The following is a 19,321-nucleotide window of genomic DNA, read 5'->3' as shown; positions in this document are numbered from 1 at the left end:
AAAACCGCACTGTTCTTCTCTTAAAACCTTGTCTACAGCATCTCTCAGTCTAAAAAGTATCCTATTACCAAGTAATTTGCTACCGACAGAGACAAGACTAATGCCTGAATAATTACGACACTCACTCTTGTCACCTTTCTTATACATTGGTTTAATTAATGGTTTTCTAAAATCATCAGGTGCTTCCCCTTTTCAAAAATCATATTCATAATCTTCAGTAGCTTATTTCTAACCTTAGAGCCACCATATTTAAGAAACTCATTTATCACACTATCAACACCTGGAACCTTATTATTTTTTAGTCCTTTTAGCACTGTCACTAATTCTTCCTCACAAAATAAATCTTCCTTCACATCCAACGTATCACAATATTCTTCATTTTCATCTATTTCTTTTCCTGCAACTGTATCTCGGTTTAGCACATTCTCAAAATATTTTACCCATCTCTCTCTTCACTAATTGTGGCCCCATCTTCAACTGGTACTAGTCCGGATTTTCTACTCCCTCTCAATTTTTTAACATGCCAGTATAATGTTTTGCTATTATGCCGTCTAGTTGCATCTTCAAGATCCTCAGCAATTTTATCCATGACTCCCACTTCACATCTCCTTAGTTCATATTTTAATACTTTCTCCACTTTCTTTACATTCCTTTTGTTTTCATGTGATCTATCACTCAGGTTAAATAAAAAAACAAGTTTTTTTTTAACTGAAAGTAAGGAGCGACATTAAAACTTAAAACGAACAGATATTACTCCGTATATGAAAGGGGCTGTTCCCTCTTCAACACCCCGCTCTTTACGCTAAAGTTTACTCTCTCTCTCCACTCTACTTTTTAAAACATTAAAAACTTTAGCGTAAAGAGTGGGGTGTTGAAGAGGGAAAAGCCCCTTTCATATACGGAGTAATTTCTGTTTGTTTTGAGTTTTAATGTTGCTCCTTACTTTCAGTTAAAAAAACTTGTTTTTTATTTAATTTCTGAACGTTTTTGAATTAATGCATGTTTTTATTTTGGCTCTCCGGACAGGAATATTTAAAACGAAATTTGCAAATTATTTTTTTTCGGCTAATTGGCTTTCTCCTTGTTTTGATCGGGCAATTTAAAAAAAGGAGTGGGGGAGGAGGCCTAGTTACCCTCCAATTTTCGGCTACTTAAAAAAGCAGCTAGAACTTTTTTTTACGAACGTCTTTATTAGTAAAAATATACGTAACTTACGAATTAACTTGCGTAACGAACTTCTGTAATCGTACGTTTTTACCACTTATATGAGGGGGTTCGCACCCTCGTGAATACCTCACTCTTCACACTAAAGCTTAAATTTTGTCCAAATTCCTTAAGAATGGCCCCTGAGTCACAAAGCTACACTAAAGCTTAAATTTTGTCCCACTTCCTTAAGAATGACCCCTGAATCACAAAGGCCGTAGAATAAATAGTTAAAATTATTAAAAATACTTTAGAGTAAAGAGCGAGGTATTACGAGGAGGTGAACACCTCATATGCGTACTAATTTATGTTCGTTTTAAGTTTTAATTCTGCTCCTTACTTTCAGTTGAAAAAGCATTTCATATTTATTTTTTCATTGTTTTTTAATAGTGCTAGAAAATCCTGCGCCCCCTTTATTGAAATTGTCTTCCCCCAAGACAAATTCTTCCATAGAAAGATCCTACCACGCAAACTCCACCCCCCTCCGCTCCCCCCTAAACCAAAAAATACCCCTGAAAACGTCTCTACACTTACCAATAACCATTACTATATATAAACACTGGTCAAAGTTTGTAACTTGTAGGCCCTTCCACGGGGTCTGTGGGGGAGTAAGTCTTCCCCAAAGACATAGTAATTAGGTTTTTCGACTATGGTGAATAAAATGGCTATCTCAAAATTTTGATCTAATGAATTTGGGGGGAAATGAGCGTGGGAGGGGGCCTAGGTGTCCTCCAATTTTTTTTTATCACTTAAAAAGGATACTAGAACTTTTAATTCCCGTTAGAATAAGCCCTCTTGCAACATTCTAGTATCACTGGTTTGATACGATCACCCTTGGGAAAAAGAACAAAAAGAAAAAGGCGAAAAAAAACAAACAAATAAACACGCACCCTTGATCGGTCTTCTGGCAAAAAATACGAAATATCAACATTTTTGTAGATAGGAGCTTGAAACTTCTACAGTGGGGTTCTCCGGTACACTGAATGCGATAGTGTGATTTTCGTTAAGATTCTATGACTTCCAGGGAGTGTTTCCCTCTATTTTCTAAAATAAGGCAACTTTTCTCAGGCTCGTAACTTTTGATGGGTAAAGCTGAACTTGATGAAACTTATATATTTAAAATCAGCATTAAAATGCAATTCTTTTGATGTAACTATTGGTATCAAAATTCCATTTTTTAGAGTTTTGGTTTCTATTGAGCCGGGTCGCTCCTTGCTACAGTTCGTTACCACGAACTGTTTGATTTTTAACTTTTGTCTTGCTGTATCTGTTGTTTTGATTTATTTCACCTGACATATGAAACGAGTTTGGCTCTAGTAGAGCTTGTGATAGATTTTTTTAAATAAATATTATCTTATCTTGGTAGTCAAAAGGGTGTATGTGAAGTATCTCAAGAGCCGCTAATTTATCAAGTTTATAACTCTCAGGGAATATTAAGAGGTATGACGGATGTTGAGCTTATACCCCGTTGGGGTATTGAGCTTATTAGTTCAATACAGGCACTATTTGCATACCTCTATTACTGCCACTATCAGTGCTACTACTGCTGTTGCTACTAGTACTAATATCACAAAGGCTAAAAGTATCAAGGTGAAACTTCCAGAGAGCGGTGAGGACGGTGTTGAACTACATCAAGACAAACTATGTGCATGTAGGCTATCAAAGGGCTGCGTAATCAAAATCTCAGAAATGGCTTTAAGAATTGAGTTGAAGCTTTCTGGGTATTTCGAATGGGCTATTAAACTGAATTAAAACTCACTATATACCTTCGGGCTATTATAGGGGCGTAGCAGCAATAGTCCAGCAGCACCTTAGGGTATATAAGCAAAACCTCAGGACTACTAATTTCACTGACACTTTTGCTACTCATTTCGCCATTGCTACCACTGCTACTATTAAACTAAATCAAAATCGTTTAAGTGTATCCAGGTCGTCAAGATGACGGAGGCAGGTTATCTTAGGATTGTAATAAGGTACAAAGTGGAAACTTTCATGGAAAGTTTAGGAAAAGCTTAGAAAAGTTTACGGAAAGACTATAAAACTAAATCAAGAGGCAATATATGCCTGCTGGTTGTCAGAAGGACGCATCACTAATATCTCAGGAACGGCTAGGGAATAAGAAGATCGTGTACAAGATATCCTGGAATTACTTGGCTTGTTACAGTGGAATTTCCAGAGACTGTTCATGGGGGCAGTGAACTAAAGGCGCTATGTCCATCCAAGTATTTACCTGAAAGCTCATTAAAACCACTTAGCATCTCTCGTTCTATGCAACAGATAGAGAAACTTAGTTTTAATGAAACTTATGTCAATAGAAAATGGAAATTTTCTATTTTTGATTAAACAGAGCAGAATTTTTATTTTAAAGCTCATTAGGAGACGGCAATCTTCAAAAATGTTTTAGTATAGCTGCAAGCAAAATGGCAAAAATCAGCTCTAAGGGAATGTCATGGAATCAATTTTGTGGCTGTGGGAGTTCCCTGTGGTGTTATCTACTTTGATTTAAAGCCTTGCTGACACATGAGAGATACCAAATCACTGTCTTATTAATCAAATTTAATAGTCAAGTCACGAATTATGAATAGCTTTCAATGATAACTAGTCTTCTGGGAGAAAAAGCTAATGGACCCTCTGTCTTTGAGACGGTCTGCCGACGTTGAGGTTCACGAGATGATTTTTAAGGTCGAAACCTCTTAAGAGTACGAGTTTAATTTTTTACAAGTAGGCCCCTGTTTTTTTTTATGAATTTACGGTATATCTAATACATATCCTGTATTTGTACCGGTAAGAACGTACTATTAGCATTTTCCTTGGATGGATATTTACAGGAACTTTTCTATTAAATATTTTTGAGGATAGATAGGAAAATGGTTGTTTTTCATCAGATTTATTAGCCAGCTTACACAGCTTTTTGGCTTTATCCTTTTTGCCAGACAAACTTTCCCGTCCCCCGAAAAACATAGCCTTAGAATGAGAGTTTTTTTCTAAAAGAGCACAAAACCACTGAGCTAAGGAAGTTGCGGTTTATCATTTGTTTTCGATTTGTGGATGTTTATCCCCGACGAAAGATAGTAAGACAAATGGATCAAAAGCCACAAGTTGTTTCATTTCGCTCTAAAAACAAAGAGGCGAAGAGCCTGGGAGGTGAGAAGAAAATTTTGCTTTTATCGTGTTTTTACCTTGATAGTATCACTTTTTAGATTAGGTCTGACACTTAAAAAGATGTGAACTCTGAAAATGCTAAAAAAGGGTGATTTAAAGAAAATTGAGGGTTGTTGTGTGAATAGCCAAAAAAATCTTGTGGCGGGTCAGCACCAACACCATTCTTCTTCACGTACGTGCCTGGAAGATACAATTTTCTTTTCTGATAGGTGGTATTTCTCCGCTCGGTTAGTTTGAGTAGGGATCATAATTTGCTATGACAAATATGATACAGTAGCTGTTTTAACAAAGCACTCTAATGCTTGCTCAACGTCTTCGCCGCTAAAACTTGGTGGGACGACAAAAATACTTTGGTATCTGACTAAGGAATTTGGTTTCTGTAATTGGCTCACATTCCCTCGGATCCAAAAATTATATAGTTTTACTCACTTCGAAAATGGAGAAAAATAGAGTAGGAAAGGAAAAAAAGTGAACTACTACAAATACACAGAACACAAGAAGAGACACAGAAAGATATTAGGCAAATATGCAAAAACAAAAGAAGGGAAGGCAGCTCTTCAGTTAAATTTGAACTATCTTTTTCCATAACGAGAACAGTGTCTATTGCTAGATACTGACTAATTTTACTCCAGTGTCTAGATGATCTGGAAAATAAAGTAAAAATTACAATAACAATAGTAGTCCGTCTTGACCTTCTTTGCACCACCTTTAGTCAGTTTCTTTTTCCAACCCCTTGTCAGGTTGGAGCTTCTTAAATCTGGGCTCAGAAGTCACAGCTTCTTTGTTGCTCCCCCCCCCCCTTCAGCTTTATAGACATAGAAATCTTGCTCCTCTTTCAACTTCTGATTGTTAAAGGACCATTTATGGACAATTCTAAAGTGGCCAAACCAGATTCATAAATAACAGTCGAGTACTATGAAGCATTTCACACTTGGTGCAACAGGTGAAGCTCAACTGGTGCAACTAAGGCTTCACACTAGTGATGTCACTTTTTGATGTCACTAATTAAAAATATAGGAACTAAACTACAGTATTTAGTTACTATCGCAGTTCCTTTCTTCATATTTCAGTGTTCTCTGAGCTCCTGGTCAATATTTGTTGTGCTGAGATTTCGCCCACCTTGCATTGCGCTGAGCATGCAGCAGTATCAACTCGAAAAGCCCGAGTTAGTCGTTGTTATCTACCAAACAACTCGTTTCAAGGCATGAAGCTATAGTAATTGATGAAAATAATAAAGTCCTGCGAGAGAATATTTATGAGGTTTGAAAGCTTTTACGAAAGCAGAAACCTCTTTCGAATTCTTCATACTGTGTCATTTCCAGCTAAGAAAAGTGGATCAACATGAGTTAACATGTAATCTGTGTATCAGACATTAGGCGAGCCATTGTTCGAGAAGCATCGAAGAGGTAATAATGCACCTTCACCTACTATACAAAATTATTTTCAATACCGGTGGTGCACCTAAATTTTTACATTAGTTCGATTTCTCTAGTTGTCAAAAGGGAAAAGACAAAAAACAATTTAGTTTGTGAAGGCCCATAGCCGTATCCTCAATATTCGGTAAGCTACTATAGCCTAGCTGCTAGAGTTGATAACACAAATGCTGCATGCTTTAACCAGGACAATCGATACTTTTGAGGTATAGCCATGAACATTTCCCCTTTATAATTTCCAATATTGTTGTTAAAATGGAGAGAAATAATGTACTGATTCTGGCACATGATGTTCCTCGTACCTTCGATTCTAGTGTCCATCCTCAGCTGCTACATTCTGCAAAAAGCCGAGGTATCTGTTGCAAAAGTATTCAAAAATATGTATGCATGGCTCATGGTCATTATAAAATTACCTACTATTCATTATGTCAGTGAAAAGTTCGATTAGAGTGTGGAAAGGTATCCATCGAGGAAGTATAACACCACACCTCTTATATAGCAACAGTGTTTTAAAAGCTGAGGAGAAAGTTATGAGAAGTTACATATTTATAGGTCTTGACCTTTTTCTTTCTAAGTCTCCTGATGATATTCTAACCTTAGTTTGACACTGGTGTCAACTGAAGAAAATTTACGTGTGCTTAGTTTGAATGTGGAAAAAGATGCATCTAAGAGTGGGATTCTTATTTTCGGCAAACCTCGGGCCACGACAGGAGGGGTGCAGCTAGGAGGTCAAAATGTTTGTCCGTCTAGAAGTATCAAATATTTTGGCCTTTCAATCGGTACCAGTATCAAATCAACACACCCCTTCCTGCTTGTGCATTTTGGTGAAAAGTCGAAAACAGTATTTGGACTTCTTGTTTGTAGCAAACATACGCCAGGCGTATGCTAGGCGGAGTCTAGAACTCATTCGTGCTGTTGAATGTCATTGCTTTTTTCCCTTTCTGGAACTTCTTTACGTGTACTGCCAAAAAAGTACAAGTTCTATGTATTTTATATTCGTTAACTTGTTCTTCGGAACTCTCCTCTGGTCTGAAAACAGGCAACTGATTGCCACTTACAGTTTCTCTGAACCCCTCGCTGCAGCTTAGAGAATGATTTACTGTTAGTTTATCTTTTATTTTCACTCTTGTATTGTGTTTAGTTTGTTTGTTGTGTTTTTTATATTTGTTCTTATCTTTTTATTGGTGTTTTCGTATGTATGCTATATATTTTCTATTTTTCTTAATTTCCTTATAATTTAGCCCTCGTTAGTTTTACGGAGAGCAAAAACTTTAATTCAAACATTCACTATTAGTGTGCCGTAACAAAACATGGTATATCAACCACACATCACGCAATTAATTATAATTTCTGCAATAATTTGTATCCAGTCATCTCTAAGGTTTCTTATTAAAAGGTGAAATATGTAAGCAAAAAATGAACATATGGTAAATATGTATTTTGCAAATGGCATTTTTCACCGTATTACACTATTTCCCGCCTTATCCTGAAGTTACGTAAATTTTTTACCAAGATATATCTTCTTAAAGGTATTAAAGATATATTCAGATCTTTCAACTTAATAATTTTTACATAATTGGAACCATTACAAAAATAAGACTGTTCATGTGTCGATCCATATCAAATCCCTTACATATAGCTTCACTCATTTTGGTCCAAGTCACTCTTTATGATTAGTTTACCCTAGTCCCCCTAAGATTTTTTATGGTTCCCTATTCCTTGTTTTTGCACCCTTTTTTTCAAATAAACTTATCAATTTGGTCAATCGTTGACGCCCTTGTCAAACTGGGCCCCCAAACCCCAAGATGTTTCTTATTGGTGCCCTGGTGAAATTGAACCCCACCCAAGATTTTGCTCTAGATCCCCCCTGAGCCTCGAAACTTTTCCGATGAAAAAAAAAAACACAATGACAATTTTAGTAGCCTGAAAATAATGAACTTGCTTGTCATGACAGAAAATACTGGTAAATCATTTTGCAATAGCTGAACAAACTATTAACACTGTGCGAAGACAGAATAAATAGTGCCAATTTTCTATGACATTTTGTTGATTACCAAGAAGTCGCTGACACAAAAATAGGTGAAAAACTTTCTTTCGGCAAAATATTGCAGTATTTTAATTGAAGATTTAATTTGGGAATGAAAACACAAGAAATTCTTATCATAGGCAGCATAATAGCGCTTTCTAAGTAAAGAGTGATATGGTTTCCACGTCTTTTTCCTTCTTTTGACCTGGCCATTTCATATGGACGGTTTTGTCAAAGAAACCTGTGAGAAGCCTTGCTCGATTGGAAATTAAAGATTTTAGTGCCGTTTCAAACAGCACAAAGGGATTATAGGGTAGCCAGCCCTCCTCTCACGTCCTTTTACTACCCCCTCCCATTGACCCCCAATGAAATTCAGCAATCTCAGATTTATTGATGCTTAAAAGAGGAAATTTTAAAATATTTTTGTCTTCAATTTAGTGCAAAGGACGCTTATGGGGTTTTATCTTTACTACCGTTTGTGGTAATTTTAATTTTTTTTAAGTTTGACTTGATTATACAATGTAATCTCTGTGCGTTTTGGGTCTCATTTATTCTTTTATGGTGATTATTTTGGTGAAGTCTGAATAATCATTTGACTTAATTTATGCAGGTTTTTTGATTTAATACAGCTCTTCATTTTTCTTAGAAAAACTTCCATTTTAGAAAAGTTTTTTTGTAAATTAGTACAATATAAAGTAAGAATTACAAAAACAGGAATATATTCTATCAAATTTATTTGTCGGAATAGAGGGAAGGAAATATTTCGAACTGACTAACACAAAACGGAAATTTGATTATCGTTCCAATATGCAACCACGTCAGGATAAAATACCCTATCTCAAAATCGTGGTTTCGAGAAAAATTACTTCAAAGATAAGTAAAATGACACGAACTAATATAGCATGTTTCGCCTTGAACAATGTAAAATCCTTGAGTCTCCGAATGAAAAGCAAAATGCCTTACCTTAATTTGGGTCACAAAACAGAGAATGATTGTTCGCTGAGCGAAGTGTCTCAGTTGAGGATGTGGCATATTTCATTGAACACTGTAATATACAAAAGTTCATGGTAACGAACTGTAACTAAGAAGCGATTCGACTCAGTACTAAGAAAAACTCTTAAAAACAAAATTTTTATGACTATAGATACATCGAAAGAATTAAATTTTATGCTGACTTCAAATATCATTAAGTTATCATTAAGTTCAAGTTCATTAAGTTTAATGTCACCCATCAAGAGGTGCGAGCCTGAAATTTTTTTCCTTATTTAAGAAAAAGGGGGAATACGCCCCCAAGAAGTCAATCCATATTCCTGAAAATCACATCATATGATTCAGCATATTGAAAAACTCTAGTGTTGGGGTTTAGAGTTCTTATTTGTAAAAAAGGGAAATTTTGCATTTTTTGGCAGAAGATAGATCACTGATACGTGTTCATTTGCATTTTTTTCCTGTTGTTATTTTTTATTTTTAGGGCTAATCGTATCAAAGCATTGATGTTTGAGATCGGGAGAGGACTTAATTTATCGGAAGTGAAAAATTTTGTGCTCTTTTTAAGTGACTAAAAAGATTGGAGGACAAGTAGCACTCCTACCACACCCCTTTTTTCCCTAGACATATGATCAAAATTTTTAGCTAACCATGTGGTTCAGCATAGTTGAAAAATCCAATAGCTATGCCTTTGGAAATGACATGACTCTATTAATCCTTTGGGAAAGGGCTGTAAGTTACACAATTTGCCCATTTTTCATGTCAAAAAAAAGGTAAAGAATACGGCACTGGACTTTACAGTCCCTATCGGAAGTGCTGATCTCTGTTTCTTGGCCCTTGAGCCAGGAAGTGCAATGGAGAGATTTTCCACGAGGAGAATTGCCATGGGGATGAAAATTTCCTTGAATAATTTTCCAGGGGAAACCTTACACAGGAGGGGGAGGGGATTTCCAGGCATAATTTGAAAAAGTGGTAAAAGATTAAATACAAAAAGCAAGTCTTTTTATCTGATATTAAGGCGTAATGTTAAAACTTAAAACCAATAGAAATTCCGTACATGATTCTGTATATGAGGGGGGCTGCTCCCTGCTCAACCCTTGTGTTCTTTATGCAAAAGTTTGACTTTTGTCACAGTTGACAAAACACAAGGACCGTTTAATTTGATTGATATATATTCTAAAGAACATTTAGACTTTAGCACAAAGAGCTAGGGTTGAGAGCTAGAGGCAAAATAATACCAAGGATAATTTTTTAAACCACATTGGCCTGTCATAACATAAAGAAAGAAAATAATCAAAAATGGGATTTTTAAATACCAAAAGAAAAATACTGAAGAAACGCAGAAAGCGAATATTTCGAGAGAACAGTCGCCTCTCTTCTTCAGCGCGAAAATAATAATATAATCAAGGAAAATGCTCAAGGAAAAATCTAAGAACACACGCGGAAAGTCAACAAAACCAATTAAAAAACCTCCAAAAAATTAAAGATAAGTGAAATTCAATAAAAGACCAAAAATTATAAGAATCAAAATCAAAACCTAACATACAATAAAGTGAGTCATTTGCCAATATCCGCGATTTGCACTAAATCCAAACAATTCTGAACTGCTCTAGGTGGATACTAACGAACAACTAAGAAATAAAAGAAAAAAAAGTCATTCACTCAAACAAACAAACCATCAATTAGATAATTTGGAGAACAAGGTCACCTGATTTCTCATTTTAACCATAGCATTTCTTGGGGATACCCTTTGAGACATAAGGGGTTGAAAACGTGTTTTATTATGTGATAGGGGAAGCGGATCAAGGTTTATTTCGGGGAATACTAAAGTATCGGCTTCTCTTTTGAGAAAAACGAAAATCGTGACACAGTAAACACAAATCAAAGGGAAAATTCAGTTTATCTTTGTCTCCCGTTCGCTAAAGGGGTTTCAGACCACATTTCTAAAAAAGGAAAAATAATCCTGAGGATAAATTTTATTTATCTTAGTTTTCTGTAGGTTTTTTTTATTTGTTTTTAATTGGTTTTGTTGACTTTTCGGCCTTTTTCTTCGGCATTTTCCTTGATTATATTTCCTTGATTAATGGTATGAAACCAAGAAAGAAGAGGATATAATAAATGAAAAATAAAATCAAAGTTCAATTATTCAAACCAATTATTTTGGCAATTGTCGAATGCAATAATAGCTTTAATAACAATTCTTTTAATATGTTATATTTGAAGGGGTATCTATAGCTTATTGCCTTATCGTTAAATATTAAATAAAAAAAAGTTTGTTTTTTCTAACTGCAAGTAAGGAACGACATTAAAACTTAAAACGAACAGAAATTATTTCGTATATGAAATGGATTGTCCCCTCCTCAACGCCTCGCTCTGTACGATAAAGTTTTTTATTGTTTTAAAAAATAGAGTTGTGACAAAGAGTCAAACTATAGCGTAAAGAGTGGGGTGTTGACGAGGGGACAACCCATTTCATGGAGACGAAAGTCAAGCAAATATTTTGACAAGGACCCCCGCCAAGTCGTCCTTAGTGCTCAAAAAAAGGAAAAAAAAACAACAACAAAATCTAACCTTTCGAAGTGAATTGTACAAGAGGAGAAAATATACTCTTCTCCTCTTGTACAGTTCAATTCGGAAAGTTATGTTTTGTTATTGTTTTTTTTTTCTTCTTTTTTTTAACACTGAGGACGACTTGGTGGAGGTCTTTGTCAAAATATTTTCTTGGATTTTTTCTTTTTATTTTGCTACTGGCTGACAAAATCCTTATTTTCTCACCTATTTCATTTTATTGTTCATTTATTATATCGTGTTTTTTTTCTTGGTTTCATACGTCATGTATAGCCAGTATGGCCTTTAAAAACTCCATTTTTGATTGTTTTCTTCCTTTATGCAAACTGATACCTTTAAAAAAAAACGATGTAAAATTCTGTTTGATTCTTCTCTCTGCTAAATTCTTTTTGAATCTCCAATTTCCCTTGAAAATCTCCTCATTTTTTACTTATATTATAGTATCATTGAATTCACACTTCATAGGGAAATTGGAAGCCATATTTACACTGCCCTTATGTTTCAAGTTCTCTATTTACTTTTCGTGGACAAGCTATTTTTAAATTGAACCTTTAACTTTAATGCAATAAACTGTGGATACCCCTTCAAATATAAAACATTAAAAGAATTGTTATTAAAGCTATTATTGCATTTGACACTTGTCAAAATAATTCCAAAATGCATTTACAACAGCAAAATAATAACCAATTTGAATTTGGTTGTGTCTTTAGATAATTAACCCCATTTAGTTTTGTCTGTTTCTTAATATTTAATCTCTTTCTTCATTTTTTGTCTTGTGTCATACATAGCCAGTTAGTCTCAGAACATTGCCAAATTCTTTTCAACTTCGCTATCAATATCAATTTCAAATTTCTGTTGTAGATGCCCTTAAACACCTGAGTAATGAATTTACTCGCCCTTGCATCCAGCCAGTCATTCAAGTGGTAGTAGAGGATTTTGATTCTCCAAGATACTCCAGCCTGGAGCAACAGAAACTATCGTCTGATAATAGTGAAGAAGAGACTAGTGGATTATGCACACTTAGCTTCCCTGGTAGATTTGCAGCAATTCGAAGGAGTCACCAAAATCTCACAGAAAATCTTCAAGAAACTCCCTCAGATGGTAACCAAATTTTTATATCATATCATGGGCCAGTCAATTTTCCTTAAACTTAATTCCAACCTCAAGCAATTTATAAAAGATAATTCTCTAGTTTTTACTGACTTAAAAGTTGTTTAATAGAGTAAATTAGTAAATCTACGTCCAAATAGGTGTGGTGGCTTTTCTTCATAAGCAAATAACAGTAAAAATGACCCTTTTATCGACAATCCAAGGTAGCGTAAAAGTGCTGCTAAAGTTAAAAGGAAAGTGATTTGTATATATTTTTTTCACCAAGGCCTTTCGTATGGAAAGAGTTGTCAAAAAAAAAAACTTAAGAGGGGCTCTTTTGATTAGAAATAAAAGATCTTAGAGCCCCTTTTAACAGTCAAAAATGATTGGAAGACCCCCCCCCCCTTCGTTCTTTATTTCCCCAAAGACATACAATACAAATTTAAGATGCATTTTTTGTTCAGCATGTTTGAAAAGTCCAATAACCACGGCTCCGGGTATGACGGACCCCTCACAACCCTTAGAGCAAGGGCTTTCCGTTATGGAATTTGCACTTTGTATGCTTATGGTAGTTGTTATTGGAAAAGGCGGGACATATTTTATCTTTGGCTTCCAAAAAGGCTACGGGCATTAAGGGGAAGTCTTCAGGGAATGTTGAGAGGAATATTAAACTAAATCAAAGCATACTAAGTGCATGGCGGTTGTAAATAGGGCATATCAGCACTATCTCAGGAACGGATTGGAGTATTAATTTGAAAATTGATGATATTTTGAGGGGAATTCTGAACTAATAAAAAGCAATTATGTGAACCCTACTACTACTACCACTACTACTACGTCTAGTAGCACTGCTACTATACTACTACTCCTACTAATGCTACTATTACCAAAATAAGGCTAATGGTATTAAGGTGAAACCCCTAGGGATGGCTGAGGTGGATGTCGATCTAAATCAAAACATGCTATGCACATTCAGATCATCCAAATTGTGTATATACTATATTACAGAAGGAGCTTTGGATATTAAGTTGAAACTATTAGAATATGTCGAGTGGATGTTGAACCAACCAAAAAGGCACTATGTGGGTACTACTATGGCTACTATTGGTAATACTACTGCTGCAATCATCTGTACTGCTCCTATGCTCCTTCTACTGCTACTACTACGACTGCTGCTAATGCTAATACTGAGGGCATTAATGTAAAACTTCCAGGAAATGGTGCGGTTGGTGTTGAACTAAGTCAAAACTCACTATAATTATGCATGAAGGTTGTAAAAAGGGCACACTAGCAATATCTCAGGAATGGCTTAAAGCATTAAGTTTAAGCTTTCAGGGTCATTTTGAAGACGTGTCTGAACATTCTCTGAACATTCACTGAAATCAAATATATTTAATCATTTACTCTTTCAGAATTTTGATAAATTTAAAATTATTAGCACTCTCAGGACTGAATTTTGGCATATATGTCAATCCGCACTCATTTATTTTCTTTGGTAATTTTGGTTGTGATGAAGATTTCTTTTCTTTTTTTTTGGTTCAATGAAAAAAAAACATACCTCGAAATAAAGATTATTTTTAGTAAGGGCAAATTATTCTCTGGTGTTTAGAAGACAGAGGAGGTATTACCCTTTCCCTCTTTGTGCTAGTTTTTGCTCGTTTTCAGTTCAACTTAATTATTTATTTCCAATATTTTTTTAGTTTCAGTTATTTAATGATAGTGATCATTATGCTTGAAAGATTATTTGACTTTATTTTGTGTTCATCTTTTGTTTAATATAGCTCTTTATTTTTCTTTGAAAAACTTCTTTTGTTGAAAAAGTTTTTTAATTATTAGCGAGAAAAAAGTCAACAGTACCAATAGCCAGAAGGGAAAATGGCTTGTAAGAACAAGAAGGTTTTATTATTTATAGTTCTATAATGATTCACGAACATGAAAAGATTAAAAAAAAGAAAGAAAAAACACGACACATGGTCTGTAATGAAAAAAGACAACCTACAAGAGAACAGCTGCCAATTATACCAACACAGATTGTTCCTTAATAATTATCTGGCTATTTCCTTCGATTTAAAAATATGCACTAGACTTCTAATATATTTTAAGGTTTTTCAGGTCTTTATTAGTTGATACTATATCCCCTTAAATTTCCCAAATTAAGTTGGATCTTACGTTTCAGTTTTTCAATTTCTACTCAGAATGGCAACGCTTAATCGATTAAGAACCGCCGAAAATCCTCATTCTAAAACAATCCCCTTCTCCCAGTGCTTTGTTCTTTGCATATAAAATTAAAGGGAATTAAAATTGATAAAGGATATATATTTTGTACACCTGACTGATTTTCTTAAGCGGAGCTTATCAAAGAGCATGAAACTTTGACTGATTTTCCTATTAAAGATTTTTCTAAGAATAAATATGTTTTACAATTGTTCCTTTCAGAGAAGTTAACGGTATATTTTCACAAAAGAAACAAATAGCGTTAACTGCAAGATTAGGTAACTAGTAAAGATGAATAAAGCATTTTTAGAAAGACAAATTTCTCTATATGAAGTATCTGGAATGTAAATAATCCACTCAGCTCAATTCATTCTCTTACGAAAATTAGAACTTATCCTTACCCGCTTCATCGAAATCAAAACAAAAATTCACATTCTTGACCAATGATCCATGTAGCACAGATAATGATATCATGATTTTCAGCATTCAGTCGGAGGTGCTATGAGTGGCTGGGAGCAAATTTTCCAGCGCTTTCTGTGCTTTCCCTTAAGTTTCACCAAGTAACTATTTGAAGCTGGGTCAACCCTAGCTGACTTACAGAGTCACACTGCTGACCCCTGTCTCAAAACCAAATAATCAGTGACGCCAGAACTCGATCACCTTCGCCTTAAGACACAAATCAACTTCAATCATAATGATTAGCTTTACCAATACATAGAATAGAGAAAATGTTGATGGAAGCCTTTCCCGATTTTGATAAATAGCGCATAATGGTGCCCATCATTATTTATATAGGAGTTTCAGTTTAAAGGAAACCGACACGAGATAATTTTATTTTAAGATTCACCGTTCAACTTGAAGGAACCACTTACTAGTTTGATTTTACCTCCGGGCCATAACATTTAAATTCCATTCTCTTATCGATGAGTTATCATTTATATACTAGCAATAATAATAGGAAGTTATTTTTTTGAGATTTTCCTATCTTAACGGCACGGAAGACATATGTTAACACAGCCAAAACGTAGCGTACTATCCACTAGAATGTTTTCTAACCACAGAAGACTTACAGTATGAGAGGTAGACTTACAAAACCAGTAAGTTCTTTCTAGTCTCTATTCCATAAACGATTAGACTACTCCTTATACCATAGACTTAAATGTCATGAAGTTTTTATGGCACTTGGTATTAACCAAGTGCCATATAGCGATTGCAAATTCTGTCGGTCTATCGGTCGGTCTGTCTGTCTGTCTGTTCCGGTTTTGCTAGTTTAGGCACTTCCAGATAAGCTAGGACGATGAAATTTGGCAGGCGTATCAGGTACCAGACCAGAATAAATTAAAATAGTTGTTTGTCTGATTAAATCATCTGGGGGTAGAGGGGACGATTAATTCGGAAATATTAGAAAAATGAGGTATTTTTAACTTACGAACGGGTGATCGGATCTTGATGAAATTTAATATTTAGAAGGATTTTGTGTCTCAGAGCAGTTATTTTAAATCCCGACCGGATCTGGTGACATTTGGGGGAGTTGGAGGGGGAAAAAAGTCCTCATTATTCTCTCTTTTGTTGTTGTATTATGGAAAGGCAGTGTGGTCTTCGTCATTATTTACGAACCTAAAATCTTGGAAAACACTTAGAGTGGAGGGATCGGGGTGAAACTTGAGTAAAAATAGGCACAAGTCCTAGATACGCTATTGACATAACCGGAGTGGATCCGCTCTCTTTGGGGGAGTTGGGAGAGAGGGTTAATTCTGAAACATTAGAAAAAATGAGGTATTTTTAACTTACGAAGGAGTGATCGGGCCTTAATAAAATCTCATATTTAGAAGGACCTTGTAACTCAGATCTCTTATTTTAGGTCCCGACCGGATCCAGTGTCATTGGTTGAGTTGGGGCGGGGGAAACCGGAATCTTGGAAAAGGCTTTGAGTGGAGAGATCAGAATGAAACTTGGTGGGAAGAATAAGAACAGGTTCAAGATACGTGGCTGACATAACCGTTACGGATCCTCTCTCTTTGGGGGAGCCGGAGGGGGGGAGGTAATTTGGAAAAAACAGAAAAAATGAGGGTGATCAGATCTTAATTAAATTTTATATTTAGAAGGACTTGTGCTTCAGAGCTCTTGTTCTAAATCCCGACCAGATCCGGTGACATTGGGGTGAGTTGGAGGTGATATATTACTATTGATATATACTATATATTGATATATGATATATTGATATACTACTTGATATATATATATATATATATATTACTCTACACTACGTCTTTTTTTAATTCCAGGCAACATATCAAAGTACAAATTTATCAGGAAAAGATCTAAATAGGTAAATATAGCTCTATGGCTTCACTAATAGAACTAGAGAGGAAAATATCTGACAAACTGTGAATAGGTTACAGCCATTCAGTATCACCTAAAATAATAAAATATTGAAAGCGAATCTGAATAATCCCATGTGGTGATTTATATAAAGAAGATCAACAAATTAATATTTCACATATATTTATTCTTTTTCTTTCATGAAGTGGATAAGTTTTGTCGCACGATTTTCTATTCAATTTGCTTACGTTCTCGACCCGTTATTATTGGTACCCAAGTTCGTATCTTATCTGTTTCAGGGAGTGGTGAAGAGGACGCAGAGGAATGCATTACAAGCATATCGGAGTGGTTGAGACAGAATAAAAAAGATGGAAATAAAGAATTTAATAAAGTCAGTGACGGTAATGTAATTTTGAGACTTCTTTCAAATTTCCTTGCAATTACAGCTGTTAAGTAAAGTAACATAACATTTAATTGACAAAATAGGGATGTAACGTCTTGACGTAATAAAGTCAATCCTTATTATACACCTTTTACGCAAAAGCTAGCCTAAAACAGCCAGTGTTGTTTATTGACTAAGACACTTCATTTCTTATTAAAAATTTAAGCCAAAGACTAAGATTTTGTAAATGCTAGATTTAACACCGCAGAGAAGATTCTTTTATTGCAAATTTAATTTCGTATTACAAAATCTGGTTGTGCTACATGTGAAATAAGACATCTAATAAAAAGGTTGGAAACTATGAAACAAAGCATCATCATCACTAGATTCATTTCAGGCTTTATTACTATGCTGACATATCAATACTAAATTTTTCTATTGGCATAATTATTAAGTCAAGATTTATTTACGTCTATGTTAAACAAAGGAGTGGGAAGCCCAGAAAATACTGTTAATGGTGGAGTTGTAGCATTTGCTTTAATTTCAAACTCTGAATATTATTTTTCTTACAGGACAAAAAACAATATTAATTTGCTATTCTTGAAAGCTACGGACAATGTAATTTCAGTATTTTGATTAATTGACATAAGCTTCCCCGCAGAATCGACCTCAATATTTAATGCTGCTTATATTTTTTCAATAATTTTTTTTTACAGCAACAAAAATTATTTTATTGCTTTCAAATACGAAACAAGAAATATTTCCCGATTATAAATAACATACTACAGTTTATATTTACATTTATAGATTAAAATAATCTTATGATCATTGATCTTATTCAATCGTCTTGAGACAAATACAATCCTAGAACACAAAATAAAATAACTTTAGTAAAAATCTAATAAGAGAATTAGTGCATATTCAAATAGATTTAGGGACACAACAAATTTTTATAATAAACAGCCTAAGGTGGGGCAAACTAAGGGTAAACTTTAATACAAGATAAAATTACAGTAATTTTTTAATAGCCAAGTAAGCATCATATATTGGTAAGTTCTTTCTACGTCCGTAAGACTGTACGTTTGATTTTAGTTGGCGGATTATTTTTAGGCGATCAATCACGGACCATTTCACATTTTTAAAATGAATAGCTTGCTTTCCAGAACAGTAATATGAAACAGCTATTAAACCAAGATGAAGTCTAGGCAATATTTTTTAAACGGATTTATAGAAACCGGACATAATTCATGGCGTCCTGTGGTGGCGCAGTGAATTTGACCTTAGCTTGGTAATACGGGACCCAGAGATCGAATCACGCTGCAGGAATACACTGCAGGGCCAACGTAGGGACCTTAGTAGTCAAGAAGCGTCATTAATTCTTAAATAATAATAATAATAATTCATGGCTCTGTGAAATATCCATCAGAAAGGAAATAATAAACATTCTGTGTGGTTGAAACGGCTGGGAAGTATAAACGAAAATCTTGTGAAAAGTAAGTCTGGAGAAGACCGTATGCTTTCCTCTTTCCATAGGACCTTATGCCCCGAATGTCTTTATTCCTAAAAAGTTTACTTTTCAAATTAACCTGTTAAAGGTTACTGTTAGTTTCAGGTGTAAGTAGAAATTGGTAAGAAATTTCGGAAGGGAATACTGAATGGTTTTCGGCTATAAAAATGCCAGCGAAATGGTAGATTATGGCACTGCTGTATATAGATTATAGAAGAATTTGAATAAAAAAGAGGCTGGGTCTGGATTCTTGTATCTACCCTAAATTCTTTTTACGGTAATTCCAATAATAACCACCTGATTGGAATACAAAGTAGTTTTCCTAAGCTGCAGATTAGTGCTTTTAATATTATTTTAATCTGTGGGCCCTTTTTAAGGAATCAATATAGTAGGCCTAACAGTAGTTGAGCATCTTTCAATTTCCCTAC

At 34.8% G+C, this 19,321-nt stretch overlaps 1 protein-coding gene across 5 annotated transcripts in view; it reads left to right on the top strand.

Moving 5' to 3' along the window:
* Positions 1-4,279: 4,279 nt before the first annotated feature.
* The window catches only part of LOC136031745 (beta-parvin-like), a 75,121-nt gene continuing 60,079 nt past the window's right edge, over positions 4,280-19,321 (top strand). The window contains exons 1-3 of one of the 5 annotated variants that reach the window (XM_065711467.1): positions 4,280-4,347; positions 12,241-12,480; positions 17,304-17,405. In XM_065711467.1, the coding sequence (XP_065567539.1) occupies positions 4,284-4,347; positions 12,241-12,480; positions 17,304-17,405 (406 nt within the window). In that variant the 5' untranslated portion in view covers positions 4,280-4,283. Of the gene's footprint in view, positions 4,348-12,240; positions 12,481-17,303; positions 17,406-19,082; positions 19,171-19,321 lie in introns of those variants that run through there. The other 4 variants (XM_065711468.1, XM_065711470.1, XM_065711469.1 and 1 more) reach the window with 4 other exon arrangements.

Source organism: Artemia franciscana, chromosome 10 (assembly GCF_032884065.1).
Source record: "Artemia franciscana chromosome 10, ASM3288406v1, whole genome shotgun sequence".
Taxonomy (NCBI): Eukaryota; Metazoa; Arthropoda; class Branchiopoda; order Anostraca; family Artemiidae; genus Artemia; species Artemia franciscana.
Note: the sequence above shows the minus strand (reverse complement) of the source record. Positions and strands in the feature narration are given on the sequence as shown.